At 42.2% G+C, this 23,993-nt stretch overlaps 1 protein-coding gene across 17 annotated transcripts in view; it reads right to left on the bottom strand.

The window, feature by feature from the left end:
- Window positions 1-23,993, bottom strand: part of NEDD4L (NEDD4 like E3 ubiquitin protein ligase) — a 356,397-nt gene that overhangs the window by 47,537 nt on the left and 284,867 nt on the right. For 6 of the 17 annotated variants that reach the window (XM_032293592.1, XM_032293595.1, XM_032293597.1 and 3 more), the window contains 9 exons: window positions 23,417-23,593; window positions 20,433-20,507; window positions 18,801-18,860; window positions 13,068-13,199; window positions 12,442-12,561; window positions 11,125-11,322; window positions 4,434-4,511; window positions 3,045-3,099; window positions 2,890-2,943 (listed from right to left, as the gene is read on the bottom strand). In XM_032293592.1, coding sequence (XP_032149483.1) covers window positions 2,890-2,943; window positions 3,045-3,099; window positions 4,434-4,511; window positions 11,125-11,322; window positions 12,442-12,561; window positions 13,068-13,199; window positions 18,801-18,860; window positions 20,433-20,507; window positions 23,417-23,593 — 949 coding nt within the window. The remainder of the gene's footprint in view (window positions 1-2,889; window positions 2,944-3,044; window positions 3,100-4,433; window positions 4,512-11,124; window positions 11,323-12,441; window positions 12,562-13,067; window positions 13,200-18,800; window positions 18,861-20,432; window positions 20,508-23,416; window positions 23,594-23,993) is intronic. The other 11 variants (XM_032293594.1, XM_032293599.1, XM_032293600.1 and 8 more) reach the window with 4 other exon arrangements.

Genomic DNA, 23,993 nt, shown 5'->3' with positions numbered 1-23,993 from the left:
CCAAAGGAATCAAGGAGTCTAAAGACATTAGTTTTGATCAGTCATTGGTTTTGAAGTTAAATCCTTAAGATGGCTGAGTATTGTTAATCTTGAAAATCTATCACTTCTCAGGAAAAATATAGGAAGCAGAAATAATTATTCAAAGACAAGTAGATCTCATTGTCTCGTCTGTAATTCCATGTGGACCACACGTGCCAGCTATGCTGGAAGATAGGATGACTCTAGGCAATTTACAAGATTATGGCGTTCACAGCAATGTGGCATATGCAGGCATAAGCTGGTTGCTATCCTACAGGCATTATGACAGCAAAATCAGATGTTGAGTTTTGTTAGAAAATTGCTTAGAAAAAGAGGCTTTATTCTGATGGGAAGGACATTCTTAAATGTCATCTTCCAAGCAATTCAACCCATTTGGAATATATGCGTCAGCCTGATAAAGCCTCTTCAAAAGATATTCTGCCATTCTCACAGACTAAATTTTGTGGAAAGGCAAACAACTTGAACTGTTTTGTTGCTGTGTGCTGCTCTACAGCTTTCCATTAAGTACACCTTGATGAATTATGGAGAAATGGCAGAAATGTAGCATGAACAGCAAAGGGGGCTCTCGTAAACAAATCCTTTCCTTAAACGGTTTTTGGTCACCTAATTTATGCTATATCTTTTTAACAGAGTCTTTCAATATGGTTGTGCAAAGGCAAAAGAAATTTTAATCTTCAAGTTAATGGCCACAAATATCATATTGGCACAGCTTAGTTGCATCAGGCTCTGTATAGAGTACACAAGGAGCCTTGAGGGTGCTGTCCCAGGCAAGTGAAATGACGAAATGTTTAAGCAGAGTGCTGGAGTAACTGCACAACTGATCAGGAGTAAGGAAGAACCCAGGCATCTAGCAGGTAGTCACTCTCTTCCACCTTCCAGTAAGCTGGAATTGAGCCAGCCTCAGACTAGTGCATGTGGGGAGCTGGAGGGAGATGTCTGCTGCTCCTCAAGGGAGTTTACTCCACTTTTTGATCAAAGACAGCAATTTCCTAAGAGCTCCACCACTGACCCTCCATGACCCTGATTTCAAGTCACCATTTATCAAGCATCTGCTATATCTTATACTAGGTCTGTGACACCACTAGTGAAATAGTTGGTGATTTTTACTATTTTAATGTATGCCAGGATAGTGCTTTGTAGTCACGTTTTTCTGTTTTTGGCTCCTTGCCAAAACACATTCACGACATCCTTTGTAGGTTGACCTAAGCATCAGATCTCCAGCCAGAACACTGTCACGATATTGTGTGCAATGCACTCTATGTGTCACAGACCAAGAGTGTTACCAGTAAAGACCTTGTTTTAGTAAAATGATCAGTATTATTCATGCCTGTCTGAAAACCGGAATTGTGACGCACAGTATAAAGGAAACTTTTTTTTTTTTGAGACAGAGTCTCTTCTGCCACCCGGGCTGGAATGCAGTGGTGTGACCTTGTCTCACTGCAATGACCACCTCCCAGGTTGAAGTGATTCTCCTGCCTCAGCCGTCTGAGTAGCTGGGATTACAGGTACGCGCCACCACACCCAGCTAATATTTACTTGCATTTTTAGTAGAGACAGGGTTTCATCACGTTGGCCAGTCTGGTCTCTACTCCTGACCTCAAGTGGTCCTCCCACTTCAGCCTCCCAAAGTGCTAGGATTTACAGGTGTGAGCCAATGCACCAAGCTGGAAACTATTATTTTGTTTTTCATGGGAAAAAGAGGTGTGATCTCTCTCTCATTTTAGTAAATTGTCTTAAGAGTAAAATAAATAAATAAATAGTATATTAAGGAAAAAGTAAGCTATACACATATGTGAAGGCATTTATGGCAGGAAAAATACTTTATGCTTACTATGAAATTCTGGAAAGTAGGCAAATCAGCACTTTTTTGATAACAGACAAAAACGAAGTCTCTGCACCTTGAAATATCTGGTTTAAACAAACGGTAGCCCACCCCTCTAAATATACCTAGGACTTCTACTTTCAGGTGAATTGTAAACTGCTGGTACTCTTGCTTACTTCAATTTATAATAAGCCCTCAACCCCCTGGGCCTGAATGTGAAGTTCTGTTCACAATGTACTCAGCCGCAAAGTTGCATCTGAAAAATGTGCTGTGCCTATGAGATAGTGACCAGTCCTGTATGTGGGGGGATTACTTGTAGCCAGACTTCTCAGCAAGTGGCTCATCAATGTTTTTTTGTCTAGTTAGGAAATTGTGAAGCCAGGGAAACCTGGTGAGACTGTTCATGAACCAAATAAAAGCAAAGACCAAGATACTGCCAAATTGCACGCATGGTTTGAACTCTACATCTATTTGAAGGCTTCTTTTTAATATGCTTTTTCAGAAACTTTAAGGGACATGGAAATATGATTCCATGAAGAACATGTCACCTCCAAAAAGAATGAGAAAGAAAAAATCCCACTGGCTAAAAAGCGAACTTTTATTAGTTGTACTTTTAGTTGGAACAAGAAATCACACATTTATTCATAGGAGCTGGAGCAAATATCTATAGCAAATATACTACGATTTCCAGAAAATACATGTATATTAGTGTCATGGGTGCAAGGAAACATGCCATGAATAGAAAATAAGGTCAGAGCGGGCATCCTGCCAAAGGACCCTTGAAGGCAGGGTTTAAAAAACTTACATGCTGCTTCAAGCACTGTTCACACATTTGTGACTAAATAATCATTTCTAATCTTATTTTCTATTACCAGAGTGTATTTATTAAATGTGCAAAAGTCAAGGGATCAACCAAAATGTGGTTTAAAAATTAAAAATAAAAAAGAAAACGTTAATAGGTCACAAGGTCAGATTGGGTGAAAGCTTGATGGGCTACTTTAAGCAAACTTGGGGTGAATGCACAGTACCGTATGAAGGCACTGATTCTCTGGTATCATTTTCTCCACATAACACCTGGCTGCCTAGATAAAGAGTAAAATGACAAAGCTTTCACTATAACGTTTGAATGACTCCCTTCCCTCGAACCCGCAACTCCTGTGTGTCCATACCACTGCCTACTTACTATGATCAATATAAAACGTTCGGCCATCCAAGTGAATTCTTTCTTCCCAGCCAGGCTAGTATCCAGGGAAGGAAGGGAGAGAGAAAATGCAAACATTAGCTAGGAGTTCCAAAATCAAAGGCAAAATTTAAAAACTACAGGACACCTCTGTACTCTTTTCTGCTAGGGTCCATTTTTGCATTGAGAATGAACTAAATACGAACACTTCCAGTTAACTCTTGACAATGTCTAGCAACACGCTTTATCACATGCTCAAGTCTCAGATGCGCTAACTGTCTGAAGAACAGGAAACAGGCTGCTAGCTCAAAAGCTTCGAAGGCTAACTGCAGCATTCCATGAACAGTGGGGCTTGAAGTTGAGTAGCTCGCTGAATTAAATAAACACTGAGTACTAAAGGAAGGGAAGAGGGGGTTAATAGAAAAATGTCAGACACAGCTACTGTATGTGTGTTAGCTAGGTAGTTGATGATATAATACAGGTATTATCTGCCACAAACTTTTGCTTGTCAAACTCAGGAACTAAATAGAATTGGATAAGTTTTTTAAGATAAAGCTGGTATGATCTCCTTATCTGAACTATCCCTATTTACTAGGTAAACCTCAGGAATCCAAGAGATTCCGAAAAAATGCTCTTTCATTTTCTAAATTCAATCCCTGGTTCTATTTGAACCCAGGAACCAAACAGATTTGGTGTGGCATACCCGTATAACCTAATGAATAATGCTAAAATGTTGCCCTAATATACCAGGCAACAAAAAGCCTTGGAAAACAACAAAAACTCCCATTTAAAAATAGCCTTGGAGTCCAACCACTGCCCTGTCATCCCCCACGGCTTTTTAAAATTGAGAGTGAGGCGTCAAGGAGGATGTATGTGAAGGTTTCATTCAAAATCCAATTTTAAGTATGTAGCTCAACTCCTGCTGAACTGTCACCAACAAGGGAGAAAAAAACAAAAAATCTGCAGCTTAAATGACTTATAGAAACTTTCTATGATTAATTAGACCTTCTCCTCCCATACTATTTTCATTACTTTTGTTCTGATGACTTAATCAGCAATATGGCTGGAACTCAGTGGTTGCTAAGTTACAAAATAAATGAGTGCCACTTAAACTGTCACCTGCAGAGAATGTCTCTTGAACATCCTGTGTACAAGGTCTATCTTCAACTAGAGGCTAGTCATTCAGAAACCTCTTTTACAAGTACTGCGTATCATATGAACTATAATGTACAATCACAATTCAGCTAAACACCCAATTCTATTAAGAAACACAAACCAACGAGAGCCACGAAGCTTGGAGAAAGAGAAGGCCCACAGGCCCTCCCCATCAACATTGAGTGGATAATTGAACAAACATTTTCAGACCATTCCATGTGTCTCCAGCGTACTCACAGGAAGGGGGCCGAGGTCATTGGGATTTAAAGATGTCTTTGACCGCATATGCACCGGAAATTTCAAACGCGGATCTTCCTGCAAGAAAAACGTAAAAGGCAGTAGATGTTAAGTGGAAGTATCTATGTGCCGTTACTCGGTACTTTTCCTCTTGAGGTGTATGTTTCAAAGCAACCAGACTGTCCATGCCTGGAGCATGAGATGGGTCCCATCTCTGCTTCACACAGGAAGCCTGGCTGACCGTCTCTCAGCACAGACTGTGCTCTTCCTTCTTGTGATTGGTGGAAACAAGAGAGTAAGAATATTTACATGAAAGGTTAACCATTTCCCTGAGACCTTGAGAAGGAGAAGAGGAAGAGAGTCCCGGCAGTGATGTTACTAGGGAAACCAGAATGGAGGGTGCCAGAGAATGTAGCAGGAAGAGGGAGTGGGAACAACGGCTTCAAAATCTCTCTATGGGTCTCAAGCTCCTGGTGAGGGGAGTGCGTTGTGAACACAAGGGGCTCTTGTGTTCCCCTCTACTCCTTCCTGAACCTGGCAGATACTGTGAATCTGGTCTGTGAGGTCATGTGGCTACTCCAGGAGTCGCCTTCATCAGACAAAGTCACAAAGCTACGATATGACTTTAGTGAGATTCTTGACCAAGTTCTGCTAATTAATATTTAAAAGTTTACAAAAATTTTTCCTTAATGCATAGGCTTCATAAGATACCACAGAGAATCAACAAAAGCCTGACATCTTGGGTCAGGCTTCATGATATCCAAGGCATGGTCAGATGTATGATCTTGCAGCAGACCTTGTTAGGAGGTTGGGCACATGGTCTCTGTTTCTTTAGATGAGTAAATGCAGTTTCAGAGAGAACAAAAAGTTGCCCAAAGGTTATGACCCAGAGCCCAGGGGCTGACTCTCACTTATGCAGACCCAGTTAAAATGCAGTGTAGGCCAGGTGTGGTGGCTCGCTCCTGTGATCCCAGCACTTTGGGAGGCTGAAGTAGGCCAATCACTTGAGGTCAGGAGCTCGAGACCAGCCTGGCCAACATGGTAAAATTATGTTCCTACTAAAAACACAAAAATTAGCCAGGTGTGGTTGTGTGTGCCTGTAGTCTCAGCTGCCCGGGAGGCTGGGGTAGAATTGCTTGAACCCAGAAAATGGAGGTTGCAGTGAGCCAAGATCATGCCACTGAACTCGAGACTGGGGCAACAGAATGAGACTCCATCTCAAAAAAAAAAAAAGAAAAAAAAAAAAAATGCAGTGTAAGGCCAGATGCAGTGGCTCACACTTGTAATCTCAGCATTTCAGGAGGCCAAGGCAGGACTGCTTGAGCCCAGGAGTTTGAGACCACCCTGGGCAACACGGCAAAACCCTCTTGGCAAAAAACACAAAAAATTAGCTGAGTGTGGTGATACACGCCTGCCCCAGCTACCTGAAAAGCGGGGGTGGGAGGATCACCTGAGCCAGGAGGTCAAGGCTGCAGTGACCTGCAAGCTGTGACTGCATCATTGCACTCCAGCCTGGATGACGCAGTGAGTCCTGCCTCCAAAAAAAAGAAGAAAAAGGAGAATCTTTACACTCGAAAGATTAGAAAATAAATGATAAAACTCAGAAAAACACATTGTCAACCAAATAAGCTTAAGGTTAAAAAGAGTAAACTGTTAAGACATTTGGCACAAGCTTCATTCAATTTTATAATAGAGCTGTTGCTGCTGTCAAATTACTGATTTTTCTGCTTCCCAAGTCAACCACCTAAGTCACAGTATCACTGAATCATAATCGTAGATCTTGGGAATTGACAAGAATCAAAAAAGACCATGAACAACAAAAATCGACCTTTGCTTCTTGTTAGCTAGGCAAATTTTTAAATGAAGAAAGAAATCATGTTAGCAGTTGGTGATGAATACTGACCCTGAACCCAATATATATTTTAACAGGTTAAGCAGAGGCACAAAACAATGACAGCATTCTGTAGTACGCTGACATACACAGAATATAAACAAATATGCTAAGCAGATTTAGGACTGATAAGGTCCAAGAAGCTGATAAACTGGTAAGCAGTTGTGACTGGTTAACTACAGACAGAGGAAAAAGTGAAAGCACTGAACTACCACTCAATGCTAACTCTGATCTGGACCAGGCAATGTCACAACCAGCAGGGGATCCTTGCATTTCCACATAGCCCATGAGCACACCAGGTTTACAGAGAGCCTAGGACTGCTATTACATGAAAGAGGGCAGGGTTTCTGGAGGCCACACACAAGGCCAGCCATGCCTTGGAATCACATGTAGGCTATCGTGAAAGACAATCAGCCCCACTGGTAAAAGGCTGGTGATTTAAAGGGGTAGAAGAGGGGAGGAAGAAGCTGAAATTAGAGAAAAGTGTCGGGTGGGGGCAGTGAGGGGCAGAGCATGAAGTATAAAACCAACTCAATTTCAAAGGTCTACTAAGTGGTCTTGTGTGGAAACCCAGACTTCACAGACTGTGAGGGCCAGAGGCCTTGAGGTTTATAATGTTATTTTATTATATCGACAATAATAAAAATAATGGAAGCAGCTGCCATGAATAAGCTCTGAGGGCTAAGGCTAGTGGTCACCCCTGAATCCCCACTCCTACTGAGCCACTCGAGGAGGCAGGCATCTCTCCTTAATTGACAGAGCACGTGACATGGCAGTCACGGCTCCCTATTAGCTATGGACAACTTTAGGGCTGATGAGCAGCTGGAATACTAACGAGGTCTCTGAGGATACGAAAATAAAAGATTCAATGCATAAAGTATGTTGGCTGTTTCTTCCTTTCTTCGGTGTCATAAGGGAACTCTTTTATGTGTAATATAAAATTGCTTCCCTCAATCAAGTTGAAAGTGAAGTGTTTTGTTTTTGTTTTTTGAAGACAGTCTCGCTCTGTCACCCAGGCTGGAGTGCAGTGATGTGATCTTGGCTCACTGCAACCCCCGCCCTCCTGGGTTCAAGCAATTCTCCTGCCTCAGCCTCCTAAATAGCTGAGACTACAGGCATGTGCCACTATGCCTGGCTAATTTTTGTATTTTTAGTAGAGATGGGGTTTCACCATGTTAGCCAGATGGTCTCGATCTCCCGACCTTGTGATCTGCCCTCCTTGGCCTCCCAAAGTGTTGGGATTACAGGCGTGAGCCACTGCACCTGGCTGAAAGTGTTTTTAAACAACATGCAAAGAACGGTATCTTTTCAAAAAAGGCTTTCATAATTCAAAATATATAAAATACAGGGATAAAAAAAAACCAGATGTGTCTTTTTTCTTTATTTTTTCCATCTTAGAAGAGACCAGCAACCCAAGCCTAGGGTAAAATGAGTTTTATTAGTTTGAACTTGGATGGAAAACGAACCTGCAACTTAACTAGGGTGTGATCTTGCTACAAAAATGAGCCCATGCTTCATCTGTGAAAGGCATAAATACACTAATATGGGTTGAGCATCCCTCACTCAAAATGCTTGGGATCAGAGGGGCTTTGAATTTCAAAATACTTGCAGTTATACTTACTGGTTCCCCATCCCTAATCTGAGAATCTGAAATGCTCTGATGAGCATTTATTGCCTGAGTGTCATGCTTGTGCTCACAAAGTTTCAGACTTTGGATTTTTGGATTTTGAATCTTTAAACTAGGGATACTCAACCTGTATACACATGCTCCGAGCTGCTCCCTTAGCTGGATTGCCCTCCTCGGCACATCCGTCCCAAGCCCCTGGCCTCCTACATGCACTCCCTGAAAGGCCTGAACCAGGCGGGGAACAAAGCCAATCTTTGTTTGAATGAGGCTAAACCTGGCCTGTCACAGTAGCTCACGCCTATAATCCCAGCACTTTGGGAGGCCAAGGAAGGAAGGAGGACCACTTGAGGTCAGGAGTTTGAGACCAGCCTGGCCAACGTGGTGAAACCCCATCTCTACTAAAAAATGTACAAAAATTAGCTGGGTGTGGTGGCATGTACTTGTAATCCCAGCTGCTCAGGAAGTTGAGGCAAGAGAACCGCTTGAACCTAGGAGACAGAGGTTGCAGTGAGCTGAGATTGTGCTGTTGTACTCCAGCCTGGACAAGAGTGAGAATCCATCTCAAAAATAATAATAAAAGAAGAATGAAGTCAAACTTTAACCAAATAGACTGATGATAGACTGCCTTCAATATGTGTGTGTGTAAGGTCATGTTTTATGACATATTTCAATACAATTTTTAAATTTCCCAATGTACAGAGGGGAAATGTCCTTTTCAGGCTTCTGGTTGGTGTAAGAATCAACACTGCCCAGGCTGATGGAGGAAGGAGTGCTATTTTCATCATTCTCAACCTGTCCTATCAGGGTTTTTCCTTTTTCTATTCTAATATTCAAATCTAAGAATAGCTATGCTGTTCTCTCATTTGTTCACTTCCTCTTTCAAAAATAAAAAAACAAAGCAAACCCCTAAACCAGCTCACAGATTTTTAAGCTGCAAATTATCTTCACGCTTCCCTCCGTCCCTCCATCTTTTGTCAAAATGAACAGTCAATTTAGGGTGTGTCTTCCGCAGGGAGAATCCTGCCTAGGCCTTTGTTTAGACGTGATCACGCAGCTGTGTCAGCACATCTGAGTTCGCCTAAGAAGGAGTAACTTGTGGAATTTCCAGTTGTTACCTTGAGGACTTTCCATACTGGCAGCGGCAATAAAATGTTGTTCTAACAGATTATAATTTTAAATCAGTAAATTAGTCAATAACAACTATCTGGGTAAAAAGGCACAACTGGAAATTAAAAATGGGTTTCATTCAGCAACAATGCAGGCAATAAATAAAGTGAGTGCTGTTTAACTTAAAATACGATCTGCCCAACAGCAATTACACTGCTGTTGAAAGGCTGTGAAAGGTTAGGGGATTCGATTACTAAGCTAGTTGAAATTACTAAAATCATAGCTTATGTTGGCAAGCCACAGTGGCTCCTTACACTAATCCATCTACTTTTATATTCATTAGCCCGTATTTCTGGAGCCCATTTCTGGCTAAGGACTCGAAATTACAGCAGTGCTATAGTAAATGAGAACACTGGCAGGGCAGTCAGGGGTTCCATGGTAATAAGAGAAAATATTAAAAACCAATCTCCATGGCTATATTTTCCAAAGAGCTGTCAGTCTCTTCCTCTTGTCTTGCCTGCAAATCTGTAACATTATTTTCAGACCAGTAGGAAAGTCAAACGAACCTACATGTTACTATATGCCTTAGAAGCAGTTATCAGTTTACCAAATGAATGTTACCAGATCTAAATGAGAAATTATCTTGGCAGGCCACTCTATTACTTTAAAATGGAAAGAGCTCATTGAGTGATTCGCACTTAGGGCTGTTTTGAAATGGGTAGGGCATTTTTGGTCGTTGCTATGTTGGGGTGGGGGTAATGGTGACCATTAGCACCTGGCGGCAGGAGCCAAGGTTAAGTGGCCTGAAACTGAAGGCACAAATGTCCCTGCCCCAAATGCCAAGAACGCCCTTGAAGACACAATGTCCCATAATCCAAAGGATTCTAGGAGCACATCCTCTAGACCTGCTGGACTGAACTGATACCACACAATGGGCAAGGCATAAAATGACAGCCCAAATCCCCTTGGTCAGGGCTTGTTCCTGATCTAGCAAACGGACACACTTAATGTCCATCACTAGAAATGGGAATTTAGGGTATATGTTCACTGTTGATCCAAGACCAAAGAGCTAGGGACAGTGACAATCACCAAAACTCAACCAGCATTCCCATAACAGTGGTTCTGAGCAAACAGCACAGATAATAGGACCAAGTTAAACTCTGAGTTAACTCTAGCCAGACAATTAGATGGGAATATAACAAGACAGGAAGAAAAACCATCTGCAGTATCAAAAATAGCCAGAAATAAGGGAAGTAATTTCAGTTTCATTACATGTATAGAGATTATATAGCAGAAAATACCAACTGACTTTTAAAAGAACTATATACTACACTGAAAAAGCCACCTGCTGATTGAGCTAAAGAAATAAAGAACTGATGGAGAAATACAAAGATATGCTTATTCACCTTTGATTAATGTCATTTTGCTCAAGATAATACAATGTACAGACACTTTCTTGCATACAATTCAGGAGCACATGAAAGAGGTGCATGGTAAGAAAAATCAATTCTGACAAAATGATCATAAAAAGGAGCTATTAGATTTACAACCAAAGTCACTCAGTACGTCCCCTACCCCATGATTAAAGGCATGAAAATGTAGCACAGACGTGTGAATACTGTGAACAGTAAAAACTAAAGTGACAAATCAAAAGAAGGTGGGTAATGCCAACCCAAAGTGCAAAAAGAAAATGACAAAAGAAAAAATTATTTGAAAATGATTCTAACTCCTAATGAGATCACTTTGTGAGATGGGATGAAATGAAAACAAAATCTTAACAGCACAGAGCAGTACCTTTCCGCCCAGTATGGCCGACTGTCTAAACCAGAGCTTTCCAGGAGAAAAGGCGGTCCCAGCACCAATAGCAAAGACAGGTACCAGCCTGTGCCCCCCCACTCCCACCTGCCCATCCGTGCAGGGGCCAGGTGCAGGCTAAGGAGACCCTCTAGAGACACCCTTTACAGTCAATCCAATTCCTCTGCAAGAACTGCAAACATGGAGTAACAAAATAAAGTAATGCCAGGCTTGATGATGAAAACGGAGCCAAATAAAAGGAGCAGCCTTACCCAGGTTGTAGTCTTTGTGTTATGATCAATGAAGAAGGGCCGGCCGTTTGGCGCTATCCTCATTTCCCAGCCGGGTGGCAAGAAGCTCTGTGTGACTTTGTGTTGTGGTTTGGGGGAGTTGTAAGGTGATGGCTGTGGGGACTGTGGGTTGGAAAGGGTGTCTTTCACAGCCCGACGTACGGGTGAGTCCTTGGCACCCTAAAGAATAACAATGAGCATTAGAACTCTTTAGCACGTGCGATTTCAATGTGCCAAAATGTACCAGGGTACTGCAGAAGGCTCCTCTTTGGAGACGGACAAGAGGGAGGATCCCCCAAAACCTGTTTTCCATCATTCATTTACTTTTAAATCAACCTAACTTTACATTTTCTCTGTTGGATAAACACACGACCAATATTAAGTACATATAACCACCATCCTTTGGTAGCCACTCAGTATACCAAAAATACTATTCTGTACTAAGCGTTATGGATGGAGATTTTACAGAGTGGAGAGAAACGTGCCCTTGCTCTTAATGAGCTCACAGTCTAATGAAGAATAGATTGGCAAGTTTTAGAGGGGGAAAAAAAAAAGAAAAAAGAAAAACCTACATCAATAAAAACGATCTGGAATCTCACAGTTGTTACCCATGACATTTATATCAGAGTGTGGAAGAGAAAGCATCTATTCCCACTTATCAGCATCTTGACCCAGGGCATGGAGAAGCCCACAGCTGTCTCTAAGACACAGGAAAGCTTAGGACCTCAGACATTTGCTATTTGGCTTCTCTAACTCTGACATTTGTGATGTTAAAGGATGGCACCAAAACAACACAAACACGACAGAGAGCACAAGCAGATGCCCAGCCATGATGCAGAGATGCCAATGTGCATCAGAAACACATAAGCCCATATAATGAAAGGCCCTACAGTCGGAAAAAAAAAAAATGATCAAAGCAACAGCTATGTTAAACAACTCAATATCAGCACTTGGAATCTGAAAGAGGGAGTATGCAATTCTAATGCGGTAACAGGCAAAAAAGGAGCGAAACACAACAAGAACGGTGGAAGTCCTGAAAAGAGAGTTGCCCACATCCAGCACAAGTCACCATGGCCTCAGCCAAATGAGAATGAGAATCAGGTGAGAGAGTCCAGGAATGTTAACTGGGCGAGACAGAGAAGCAGGTAGAAAGGTCGCACGAGAACACCCTTCACCACCAACACAATGACTGATCAGAGAGAGGAGGTGGCTGCGAAACTGAAGGCAGAGTTAAGAGAGAAGAAAGAATGGGGAGTCACAGGACAGAGTGAGTCCATTTAGATGAGGTAGCCGTCTCACCTCCAGCGGGGCAGATAAAGTTACTGTTGGCGAGCTGAGGCTACGAGGCCGGCGGATCTGAGGCTCGATTAGATGGTTGTTACTGTTTGTGGTTGATCCGGATGCACCATCTTCTGCAAGCTATTTTGGAGGCAAAAACAAGTTAGCTTCATAGGAGTCTCTCCCTGTGTGTGTGATTAGGAGCGCGAACCCAAACAACAACGCAACCAGCAATAATAAGAGGTCTGGCCTATTTAAAGCGTGGAGGAAATAATTAAACATAATGATGGGGGAAAGGATGGGGAAACACATTTAAGGGAGATAAAAATGAATCACTAGCCCAGCATAAAAACTAGCCTCGGATTAAGGGGGTGGGATGGGGAAGAAGCTACGCACTGCAATAGGCTCTTGCTTTGAAAATATGTTTCACGTCACATTTTTAAAATGTATTCAGTGATAAACTGATTTGAAAACCAAATTTCTTCCCTAGGCTATTATTATATTGAAAGGAATGCATTTTCTTTGTGAGAAAGCTTTGACAAATATGGGTCTTTGAGAGCAACACATAAACATCAGGAAAGGAGGTGGGTCACGGACACCGTGGCATCTACGGCCTGCGGTTTTAAGTTGGAGGACGATCTTCGTACCTGCATGATAGGTCGAGTCCAAGTTGTGGTTCGATTGTTATGATTGACATAGTATGTGCGCCCCTTAGCATCTTTTCTTTCTTCCCAGCCTGAAGGCAGACCCGGCGTGGTATGTACATAGGCCACTGATGGCTGTTTGTGCAAGAAATCATTATTATTTCATACCTTGCATTTGTTTTCTGATCAGTTTAATAAAGTAATGTACACCCAGATAATTATTTTCTCTAGACAAAGTTAGTTAGTTCTATTTACACAGAAAACACTTCCAAGTGTCTGGAAAACAGCAATGGATTTCCAATAGCTTCAAATCTACAAATGAACCCCACACAGTTGTGGAGTCTAAATTCTTACAGAACTTGGTTCTAAGACCTCATAGTCTTAAATGTAAACGGTCGCTAAGGTGGTCACAGGGAAAGGGAAAAACATTATAATCTGTTCTAGCTGCTAAATTCCATTGCCAAACTAGGTAGAGCTTAACGTTATTTCCAACTGTCCAATGTCGCTGTGTATGAGAGGGACACTCTGGATGCTTCCGTGCTGTAGCTCCTGTGGGGTGCTCTTTCAGCTGAGTCTTACATTCCTCCATCGGTTTAGGACCCTTACACTGTAGCTTTTGGGGAAAAATTTTAAAATCCCAACAAAGCCCCTTCTCTAGGATGCTGACGGTCACATGGTGGCATATAACCTGGAGGAGCACCAGGTCATCTGTGTGCTCAGGACGTCTCCCAGCACCCAGCCTCACAGCCGAGGCTCTGTGCACTCAAGGCCACTGACAGGAGTGAGTTTCCTTGAAGGTGAACAAAGCTCGGCGGTCTTTGGGATTTCAGACCTGTCCAGTGTAGTGTGACTGTATTTAGACGGTCCACGTTTGATCACAAGAAGATCCCTGAGAAGTGGTCTAAGAAATGCAGTCTGGATGGAGAAATACTGGGAACCAAGGATGTGTTGATAATTTATGGAGGCACTGGGACAGATGCTGGCGATCAGGGCTGTCCCAGGAGGACTTGGATGCATGGGTAATGCATGTAAGATCTGTGCCTGAGAACAAGCTCTAAGGGGGGAAAAGATGAGAAACCAGGAGCTGACAACAGCTACACCAAGGCTCCTAGGAGAATCTAAAAGTATAGGAGCACATGCCTTAGGGATGAATAAAACTCTCACATGAGGTTACGAAAGGAAGCTGCCTCTCTTTAGGGTACTCCCTTCTCTAACCAGGATCTTCTCCTGCCCCTCCAGGTATTTTAGCAGGTGTCATTTTCTTGCTATTAGGCTGAGGATACAAATTTCCTCTGAACCCAACTGCTTTCTGTGCTTATGCCACCTTCCCCTGGCACTACCAACAATGTGTTTTGGTGAAGGTGGTCATGTGGAGTTCCTGGGTGGACCCCAGGATCTCAAATTAGAGAAAGCACCAACAAAGACACTGCTAGGTAATTTGGAAACCTCATCCACAGAGAAGCAATATGCTAACCTCACAGGCTTAAAAGCACATTTCAGAGAAAGATCACCTGTGTAATTGATCATGAAGCAGCTGATTTTAGATTACGTGTAAGAAAACTTTCTGCTAAAAATGCAGCAACCATTTCTTAACATTTCCTGAGATAAAATCCTAAAGCTCCATAAAGATAGTTTATAAAGACAGAAAGACTCGGATCATAGAGCATTCTGGATTCAGGTGTGGAGATTCAGCAGGAGCAGAAGAAACATCAACACTGACCTAATCATTTCATGAATATTAAACATCTGTGAATGAGCATGCAACCTAAGTGAAGCCCTCCTCCTCTAGTGGTGACGCCAACACAAAGGGCTACATGGATCTGGGCCCTTCAATGGATTCCTCCGCTGAGCTAAGTTGTAACCTAAGTTTGTGGTCAATTAGTATTTCTGGCAAAGTATGTGCTATCAAGTTTTGACCTATTATTGTTTAAACTATCCGTGAAATACTAAAGGGAATTTGTTACGTTCCCCCGCTCCCTGTTGAGTTATTTTCTGGGAGAGGCAATGAGGCAGCCCATCAGAAAACTCAGCTCTAGAAACCTTAAGGATATTTTTGCAGTTACTGAATCTCTAGAAAGGACACTTAGGAGGCAACTGATAAACTGAAATCACATGGATGTGCTATAGATCATCTCAGAACTGAATCCTAAAGCTGTGTGAATTCCAGCAACCAGGTTACTTTCCTTCTTTTTTTTTTTTTTGAGAAAGAGTCTCACTCTGTTGCCCAGGCTGGAGTGCAGTGGCACAATTTCAGCTCACTGCAATGTCCGCCTCCCGGGATCAAGTGATTCTCCTGCCTCAGCCTCCCGAGTAGCTGGGAATATAGGTGCTTGCCACCACGCCCAGCTAATTTTTGTATTTTCAGTAGAGACAAGGTTTCACCATGTTGGTCAGGTGGGTCTCAAACTGCTGACCTCAGGTGATCTACCCGCCTCAGCCTCCCAAAGTGCTGGGATTCCAGGCCACTGTGCCCGGCCATCCAGGTTACCAGGTTACGTGTAAGAAAACTTTCTGCTAAAAATGCAGCAACTATTTCTTAACATTTCCTGAGATAAAATCCTAAAGCTCCATAAAGATAGTTTATAAAGACAGAAAGACTCGGATCATAGAGCATTCTGGATTCAGGTGTGGAGATTCAGCAGGAGTGAACAGTACTATCAGTCTGCGGAAACTCAGGAGTGTAGTACAGAACACTAAATTTGATTAAAATGCCCATTCTCTCTTCTTTTGAAAATTGACTGGCAACCTGTAATTTAGTTACCTTTATGTGCAAGGGCATTTTGGAAATGTTTCTTTAAAGTGTTCTTGCCAACTGACCACATAGAACAACCTGTGCTGATGATTCCATTTGTAATTCGCAACCCTGCCTCCTACCCCACACAGCTAGTTGAGGGGGCAGGACTCAGCTTCTACACACAGACCATGGAAGGGCTCGCCACGAGGCCAAAACCAGCCTTCTGCTGTTCTATGCTCGTGAGTACGTTTAACGCTAGCTCAACAAAAAAGTCATGAAGAAGCCAGTTAGAAACTGCGACTTAGCTTAATATTTCACAGCTTTTTATCATAGACTGAATACACTACTGCTTTGTGATACCAAAAAGCCATTAGCTAGAACTTCCTAGTGGCTCTGTTTTTTTCATTAAAATAAAGAACATGATTGTAAGCTGCAGAAGTTTCAATATGCTTTTAAAAATAACCACTTTGATGCTGACCATCGCAGATTTGCCAAGACTTGCACCAACCCTGTACTGGTGGCCTCGTGTATTTTTAGAATACATACAACAAAGACTGAAAGGATTGTTCTATCCCTCTCCTTTTATCTCATGGGGAGGGCCCTGGCATAGCCGGCCAGCAAGTGACACCACTGTGCACTTATTTGCCATAAATCAAAGGGCTGTCGTTTCTTGGCTGAGAATCAGGGCTTGTTCATTAGACTACAAGAATGAAAGCACTATCATAGAAAGACAGCTATACCAGGATGGTTACTTCAGCATAGCGTACGGAGTCAAAAGAGCATGGCGGGGGGGCAGAGAGTCCTTGAATGTGGGGAAATTATAAACACTGTCGTGCATCCACGTCACTGAATATTATGTAATTATTAACATGTCCCAGAAGAATGACCCTAAGTTAGAAAAAAAAAAACCCAAGGTGCTGAGCAATGTATACGTGACATCCCAAATGTGCACATATGTGTACCCACCATATGTCTGTGAGAGCACACAGAGGGAGTGAGATGATATAATCCCAGGGTGGCTGCAGCCCAGGACAGTACACCAGTGTGAGTGATGTGCAGAGGAACAGAGGGTATGCCAAAGAGGGAAACACAGGGTGATGAGACAGAATTGCAAGACAGAACGTCAAGGGCATTCATGACAAAGGATGTGGAAGAGAAACGTGCAGGACACCGCAGAAGAGAAATGGATGTGATCCTTTCACACCTAACCAGGTAGGGAGAAAGTAAAGCGCCAGAGTAGATGAACACTTAGGAACGAATATTGCCAAGCCTGTGGAAAGAAAAAACCCAACCCATGCTGAAACTCAGTGATGGGGATGATGGAGAGTACAGGCAAGAAGGCAAGAAAAGGGCACTCTAAAGTGCCAGCTGGGATCTCATTCAGAGGGGTCACCTTGTCCTGCCGGGTGACCCTTGCCATGGAGCTTGGTACTGCAATGATTCCGCTCATCCTTCGTTTACTACATCAGCTACGACAACTATACACAGTACCAGTACAGCTCCAAAGCTACACGCAGGTTGCAAGGCTAACGAAATGCAAACACAGGTGATATACAGATGATGTTCATCAGCACTGAATTCTATGAAAATTATTTCACAAAATGATCTTGTCTCCCTTGAAGCTCCACTACTCTCACAGAAGTTGCAAGTGCATGGTGGGAAACAGTTTACGTAGAATGTCTTGAGTTCTACTGGAGGCCGCTTCACTCAGCACACGACTCAGTGACTCACGTAAACCACTGCAGCTCAATACTTTAACCTGAGCTGACTGCTCCTGGGCTGATTATTGCCAGTTTGATTTTCCTCTGTACAAGGCTGAGCGTTAAATGGAAGTCATCGACATCTTTTAGAAAATCAGCAACTGTATAAGTAAAGTTATCCACAAGTAATGAGCAGTTACAGCAAAATACACCACAGGTAGAACAGTAAGGAAATTCTTTAAAATAGCTATTGCAGTTCGAAGCATAAACTGTAAGCTAGCCTAACTTTAGGGATCAAGTGGAAAACAGGGTATTAAAATACATGGTCAAATCTAAGTCACTCACAAACATGAATACCATAAATTATTCAAAATAATGAGTAAGAATGGCTGGCTTAGAGAAACATCAATTTTTCCAGATCACTTATATAACTTAATTATGACCCTCCCCGACCCTGGAATTACAGAAACTTGTTCATTCCTGTGAGAAGAGCCCCTGGTGGCAGAGAAAGGGTCACTGGTGCATTCTGGAGACAAGAAAAGTCTAACCTCCTTTTAAAAATGTGGTAGGGGCCAGGCACGGTGGCTCATGCCTGTAATCCCAGAACTTTGGGAGGCCAAGGTGGGTGGATTGCCCGAGGTCAGGAGTTCAGCCTGGCCAACACAGTGAACCCCATCTCTACTAAAAATACAAAAAATTAGCTGGGCATGGTGGCAGGTGCCTGTAATCCCAGCTACTCGGGAGGCTGAGGCAGGAGAATCGCTTGAACCCGGGAGGCGGAGGTTGCAGTGAGCCGAGATCATGTCACTGCACTCCAGCCTGGGCAACAAGACAAAAACTCCAACTCAAAGAAAAAAAAAAGTGGTAGGGGAGATACAGAAAAGAGAACGGCCCTGGGCACACCCAGGGATCACACGCACAATCTCATGCAATTCCCATGGCTTCTCTGATTATCTTCCAACCAAATTATTTTAACGAAGCATCCTAATGAAAAGGAAAAGCTTATCAGGAGTACAGATACTAAAGGCAAAAATATCTTCTAAATGGTCAAGTTAAGTATACTTAACTAAAGCCTGTTAGTATTCCTAATAAAATTATGTGGGACTAAATGTCATTCTATTTTACCCAAAACCTTTCTTTAAACAATCCCAGGAATGAGAAGCTTAAAATAAGAAATGTGTGCAGCTCTGTGGCACAAAGGAGCCAATCTTACATTTAAAAAGAGAGTATAGTCACCACTACACGAATATTAAGACTGCCCACAGCCTCCTGCCATGGGTGTCTGGCAAAGGGGATCATTACCGTTGGTTCCTCACCACCCGTGACAGTTGATGAACGTGCTCTCCTAGCTGGGGCACTGGGCTGTGAATGATAATTTACATCAGTGAAATGCACTTAGGGGATAACCCACTGCTTGCTGAATCAGGGGCCACCGCTGTGGCAGTGCTGTAAGGCAGGTGACATGAGCTCAGAACCCCTGAAACCCACCCTGTCCAGACAAAGCCGAGCAGTCGCTGATGACCAGTAGCACAAAGGAAGTGTGACCCCCACGCCACCCGAGGTGGCTCATCCTTGATCTGGGTGAACAACGACAACCTCAAAAAAGTGAGGAGAAAAATAAAAAGCTCTTCTGGTTTTGTCCCCCACTGTCAAATCATTGGCAGATTCTGAAATTCGCCAACACTCAAAATTTAAGAGGCCACTGGTGATCAGTGAGTTGACAGCATCACAGGGTACAAAGAAAGAGAGGAATCACCAGTTTTCAGGAAAGTAAGCTCTTGGGGAAATAAAATTGACGTTGATTTTGAAAGGGAGAGAAAGTACCATGCATTCAAGGAAAATCACAGAATCATGAGGTTGAGAAGGACCCCACCAGTCCATCACAGTTGATTGTTTCGTTTTTGGGGCCCTGTACTGGAACCATCCCAGAAAAGTAGCTCTTATCAAGCTTATGATTAAGGTCTCTCCCGTGATAAGTCACAACTGAATCTATTATTTTGACTGCTTTCTTGACGAGTATACTCATTAATTTTTTCACAAACATAAAAATAAATAAAACCTAGGCCAAAATATCCTTTGAAATCAAGAAAAAACATACATGAGAGGGAAGACACTGTGATTTCAAAAACCTTAAATGTACTTTTCCCCCCTCAAATTCATACATAATACATTATTAGTCTTAAAAATGATCAAGGTTTTGTGACAACAGACAAAAACTGTCAAGGTGAAACATCAAATTGAACACATTAAAACCACATATTGTCACCTCCAAAAGAAGAAACAAATTTATGTAAAATTTCTTATTTTTAAAGCATACATCAAACATCTCTCAAGGCACTTCTACTCTGCCTTCCAACTTGAGTATTTACTTTTACATACATCAGTTGTTATGAAATCCCCTGCACTTCTACATTTGCTGATAGCTATTAAAATGATGAACGAGTTGGAACGAATTATAGCAAATTCTTGGTGAGTACAGCTGCCTTTAAAGAGAAGGTACAGAGGCCTTTCAGAGTTCAGAGTTCAGATCATTAGGAGGTAAAGGAACATGTGGATGGTCACCCAGAAGAGTTCTTCCTGGTTAACGGGAATGTGTTTTCAAAGTACAGATCACTGGAGCGTAACTATAGTAACTCAATAAAGTACAAAGAATTACTAACGCACCAAGAAACATAAGTGAGCAAATCAAAATGGGTATCAATTTGGGTGACAAACTAAAGGAATGAAGGTTTCAGCATTTTAGAGTTGGGTGACAATAACAATTCTCTGTATTGGAAATCTACTTTTCTAGGGCAATTTGCCAGGAAATTTAAAAACATCTCATTTATATGATAAACACAATGTACACAGGAAAAACTCTTTTTGCAGCAGCCCAGATGGTTGTAAATGAAAGCCAAAAGCACCAACTGATGATTGGAAATTAGCGTGGGTTACCGGCGGTAGATGAGCCTGCTCTGCAACCGCGTCGGTGACACTGCATGACCTCAACCTTGAGGAGGGTTCTCTTTGCTGGAAGAAGAGAAAAAGACAGGAAGCATCAAGAAATATATTCTTAAAAGCTACTTCCATTGGTTTAATAAATGTATCACTCAATCTCATTCACCACTGTTCGATATTAGAAGGTAATTAAATGAAACATCTTTCCAGAGCAAGGACAGTCATCCTTTAAAAAGTCATCTTCCACTTTAATTTTCAGTTATGCAGACTGGAATTCTGATTGGTCCTTAGAATAAATGGCAAAAGTAAGAGGAGACAAAACCTTTCGGAAAGGAGACTCAACAGGACTCTGCAACGCTCTAATGGGGCTTTACAAACAGAAAGAAGCCAGCAGTCTTCTAGTCTGCTTTAAGATGCACCCTCTGGGTACATTTTAATGTGATGTCAAACAAGGAAGAAATAGTGATATGTGGCTACTCAACATTTATTGATTATTACAAAGAGTCAGTTGCATCCTATATTCTGAGGATGCTCAGACATCATCTTGCCCTACTTCCGAAAGATAAGGTATTTATAATTTTAGCTTCTTCTTTTTTTTTTTTTTTTTGAGACAGAGTCTTGTTCTGTTGGCCAGGCTGGAGTGCAGTGGCATGATCTTGGCTCACTGCAAGCTCTGCCTCCTGAGTTCAAGTGATTCTCCTGCCTCAGCCTCCTGAGTAGCTGGGATTATAGGCGCCCACCACCACATCTGGCTAAGTTTTTGTATTTTTAGTAGAGACAGAGTTTTACCATATTGGTCAAGCTGGTCTTTAACTCCTGACCTCAGGTGATTCATCCACCTTGGCCTTCCAAAGTGCTGGGATTACAGGTGTGAACCTCTGTGCCCTGCCAATTTTGGCTTCTAAGCGGAGTTCAAGGAGTAAAGATAGGAATGATTAAAAATAGTGAGATCAAGCTAAAAAGAAATCTAGTGTGTAGTGTCTAATGTTCCTCTCATTTGCCTAAGTGTTCCTCTCACTTAGTCTATGTGGTTAAATGAAGCCTAACTGACATGAATGAGGATTAGCAGTAGATCACACACAGAAGCCAGAGTCTCCTTATCAGCAAGTTTATCCATGGTATCAGTTTCTGGTATTTACTCATTTTTAATATTCTGCGATAAGTAAATGGTATAAGACTCTGTGGTAGGGATGGGGGACAATTCATGTCTTCCCACATTGGTTACTGTGAGGGAATGAGTCTTTCATAAAAGTCTCCCTCTGTCACCCAGGCTGGAGTGCAGTGGTGCGATTTCAGCTCACTGTAACCTCCGCTTCCCGGGTTCAAGCAATTCTCATGCCTCAGCTTCCTGAGTAGCTGGGACTACAGGTGCACCCCGCCACACCTGGCTAAGTTTTGTATTTTTAGTAAAGACAGGGTTTCACCATGTTGGCCAGGCTGGTCTTGAACTCCTGACCTCAGGTGATCCGCCTGCCTCAGCCTCTCAAAGTGCTGGGATTACAGGCGTGAGCTACCATGCCCAGTCAAAGTTCATGTTCTTGATCTTGAATACAGAGTAATCCTGATAAGCAAAACTGGAGAAGAGTCTCCTATTTAACTCTTATTTAACGGTTTAACATGATGTGAAAATAATACAGTGTTGTACTTTGGTCTTAAGGATATTTGATGCATCTAGAATTATTAAATGCAGGAGCTTCCCATTCAAAGAACTAGAATGGCTAACTTATTATTAATGCTGAAGAAAATTACAATGTTTTTCACTTGGTTGACTAAAGGTGTGTTATTGCCATGGTTTCTGTGGTAATTCCTTGGTTTCATAGATTTTAAATATAGGGCTTCATTGCTTATGTTGTTTCTGTAACAATAGTTTTACCAATTCAAATAACCCATATACACGCAATCTCTTTTATCCTGTCCATTTAGTACTACATTTTCATCTCAGTGACACATCTCTTTTTGAAAAAGTCACAGAATTTTAATGTGAAATCACATCAGCCAAATAATAAATGCAACTCATGTAACAGAGGCCTACAGTGTCTTTTAAAATAAAAACACCGTAACCATAAAGCAGTAATTTTGTAAGTACTTATTTGCTTTTACATTGTATGCAGTGCTATCATTTATGTTCGTTATGGTCATTGTAATGACTATTTTTTCTAGGATGCCGTTTTCAGTGGAATGACTACCATCATTTATTAGCATACATCTTTTAGTTCAGTTTCTTGAGAAAGACTTCATTTGCTCTTAATTCTATGCACAAGCAGTGATTTTCTATGGGTTATTTCTGCACCATTCTGAATTGTCAAACATGGAAGTCTTTGTGACTGATTCCATTGGGCTCAGGCACTGGACCCATCTGAAACTTCTAGAAAGTATGTTTCTGATGGTTGAAAGCCCAAGCTAAAATGCTACCTTGATGACAGTGTCACAATTTCACAATCTTTCTCAAGGGTTCATAATCTGGGACTTAGGAGATGTCTTCCATCTCCCATTCAAACCTTGTCTTGGATGGGCCACTTAAGCCTCATGCCCTTATCAGTGAAATGAGAATTATAAAGCCTGCAGAACATGACTTAAGAGAACTGATTAGGTCTGATGGCTTTTAATTGGTACTGTGACATCCTAGGTTTGTGTTAAGGTACTATTGTCATGAGCCTTTTGGCTGGGAAAGGATTCTACAAGGTTGACGCTAACATTTACAGGCATCATGGAGTTTTATTTCTTTGAGTTCTTTATAAACCAAGCAAGTGTTAGTGGTATGGGGTGAGCAAAGCTGCCTTCCAAATCAAGAAAGATTCTCACCTGCTTAGGCTAATTTTAGTATACTCCTGCTTCTCCTAGGGAAGGAGGAACTTTGGAAAATGTGAGTTAACTGGGAGCTGGAAGGCCCTTGGTCACTATTTACATAAAAGATTCTCCTAAAGCAACAAAAAACAATGAAACGTTGCTCAGCTTTTCTTTCGAACAAGACCAATACTTACAATCAAAGAGCTGAACTGTTCCCCATTGGAGTCTGGAGTTATCTGAAGCCTTCTGCTCAGTTCCTCTGATAGCTCCTGAGGGCTGGTCCGAGATCCCGGGGAGGCCGGTGGTGGGGGCAGAGCCAGACTGAGAGAGTCTCCAGCGATATTCACTTCTTCTGAAATGGTCTCCCAAGGCTTTCAGAGAAGGAGACACTGGGGTAAATGCTAGGAAATGGGGATCCGCCCAGCTCCCCAACAAAAGCATGTAACAACGATAGCCACAGTGATAACTATAATACCTACTAAGCGCCTCTTACAACCTTCACAATAATTGAGAGGAAGATAAGACTACACCCCCAATTAACAGATGAGGAAACTGAGGCACAGGGAATAACCTGCCCAGGGTAATAGCTAGCAACTGGTAGGGCCATGATGTGAACTAAAGAGGCCTCTTTCCACACAGAGGCTGTGCTGGTAATCACTTTATGCCACCACCTCTCTGAATAGTGACTGATTTCCAGCACTTGCTACTTTATGCACGGGCCAAAACACACACACACACACACACACACACACACACACACACACACACACA

The sequence above is a fragment of the Sapajus apella genome, unplaced genomic scaffold (genome assembly GCF_009761245.1).
Source record: "Sapajus apella isolate SASKATOON/1434 unplaced genomic scaffold, GSC_monkey_1.0 scaffold30, whole genome shotgun sequence".
In the NCBI taxonomy this organism is placed as follows: Eukaryota; Metazoa; Chordata; class Mammalia; order Primates; family Cebidae; genus Sapajus; species Sapajus apella.
The sequence above is the reverse complement of the archived record's forward strand: the minus strand, read 5'-3'. Positions and strand labels throughout refer to the sequence as shown.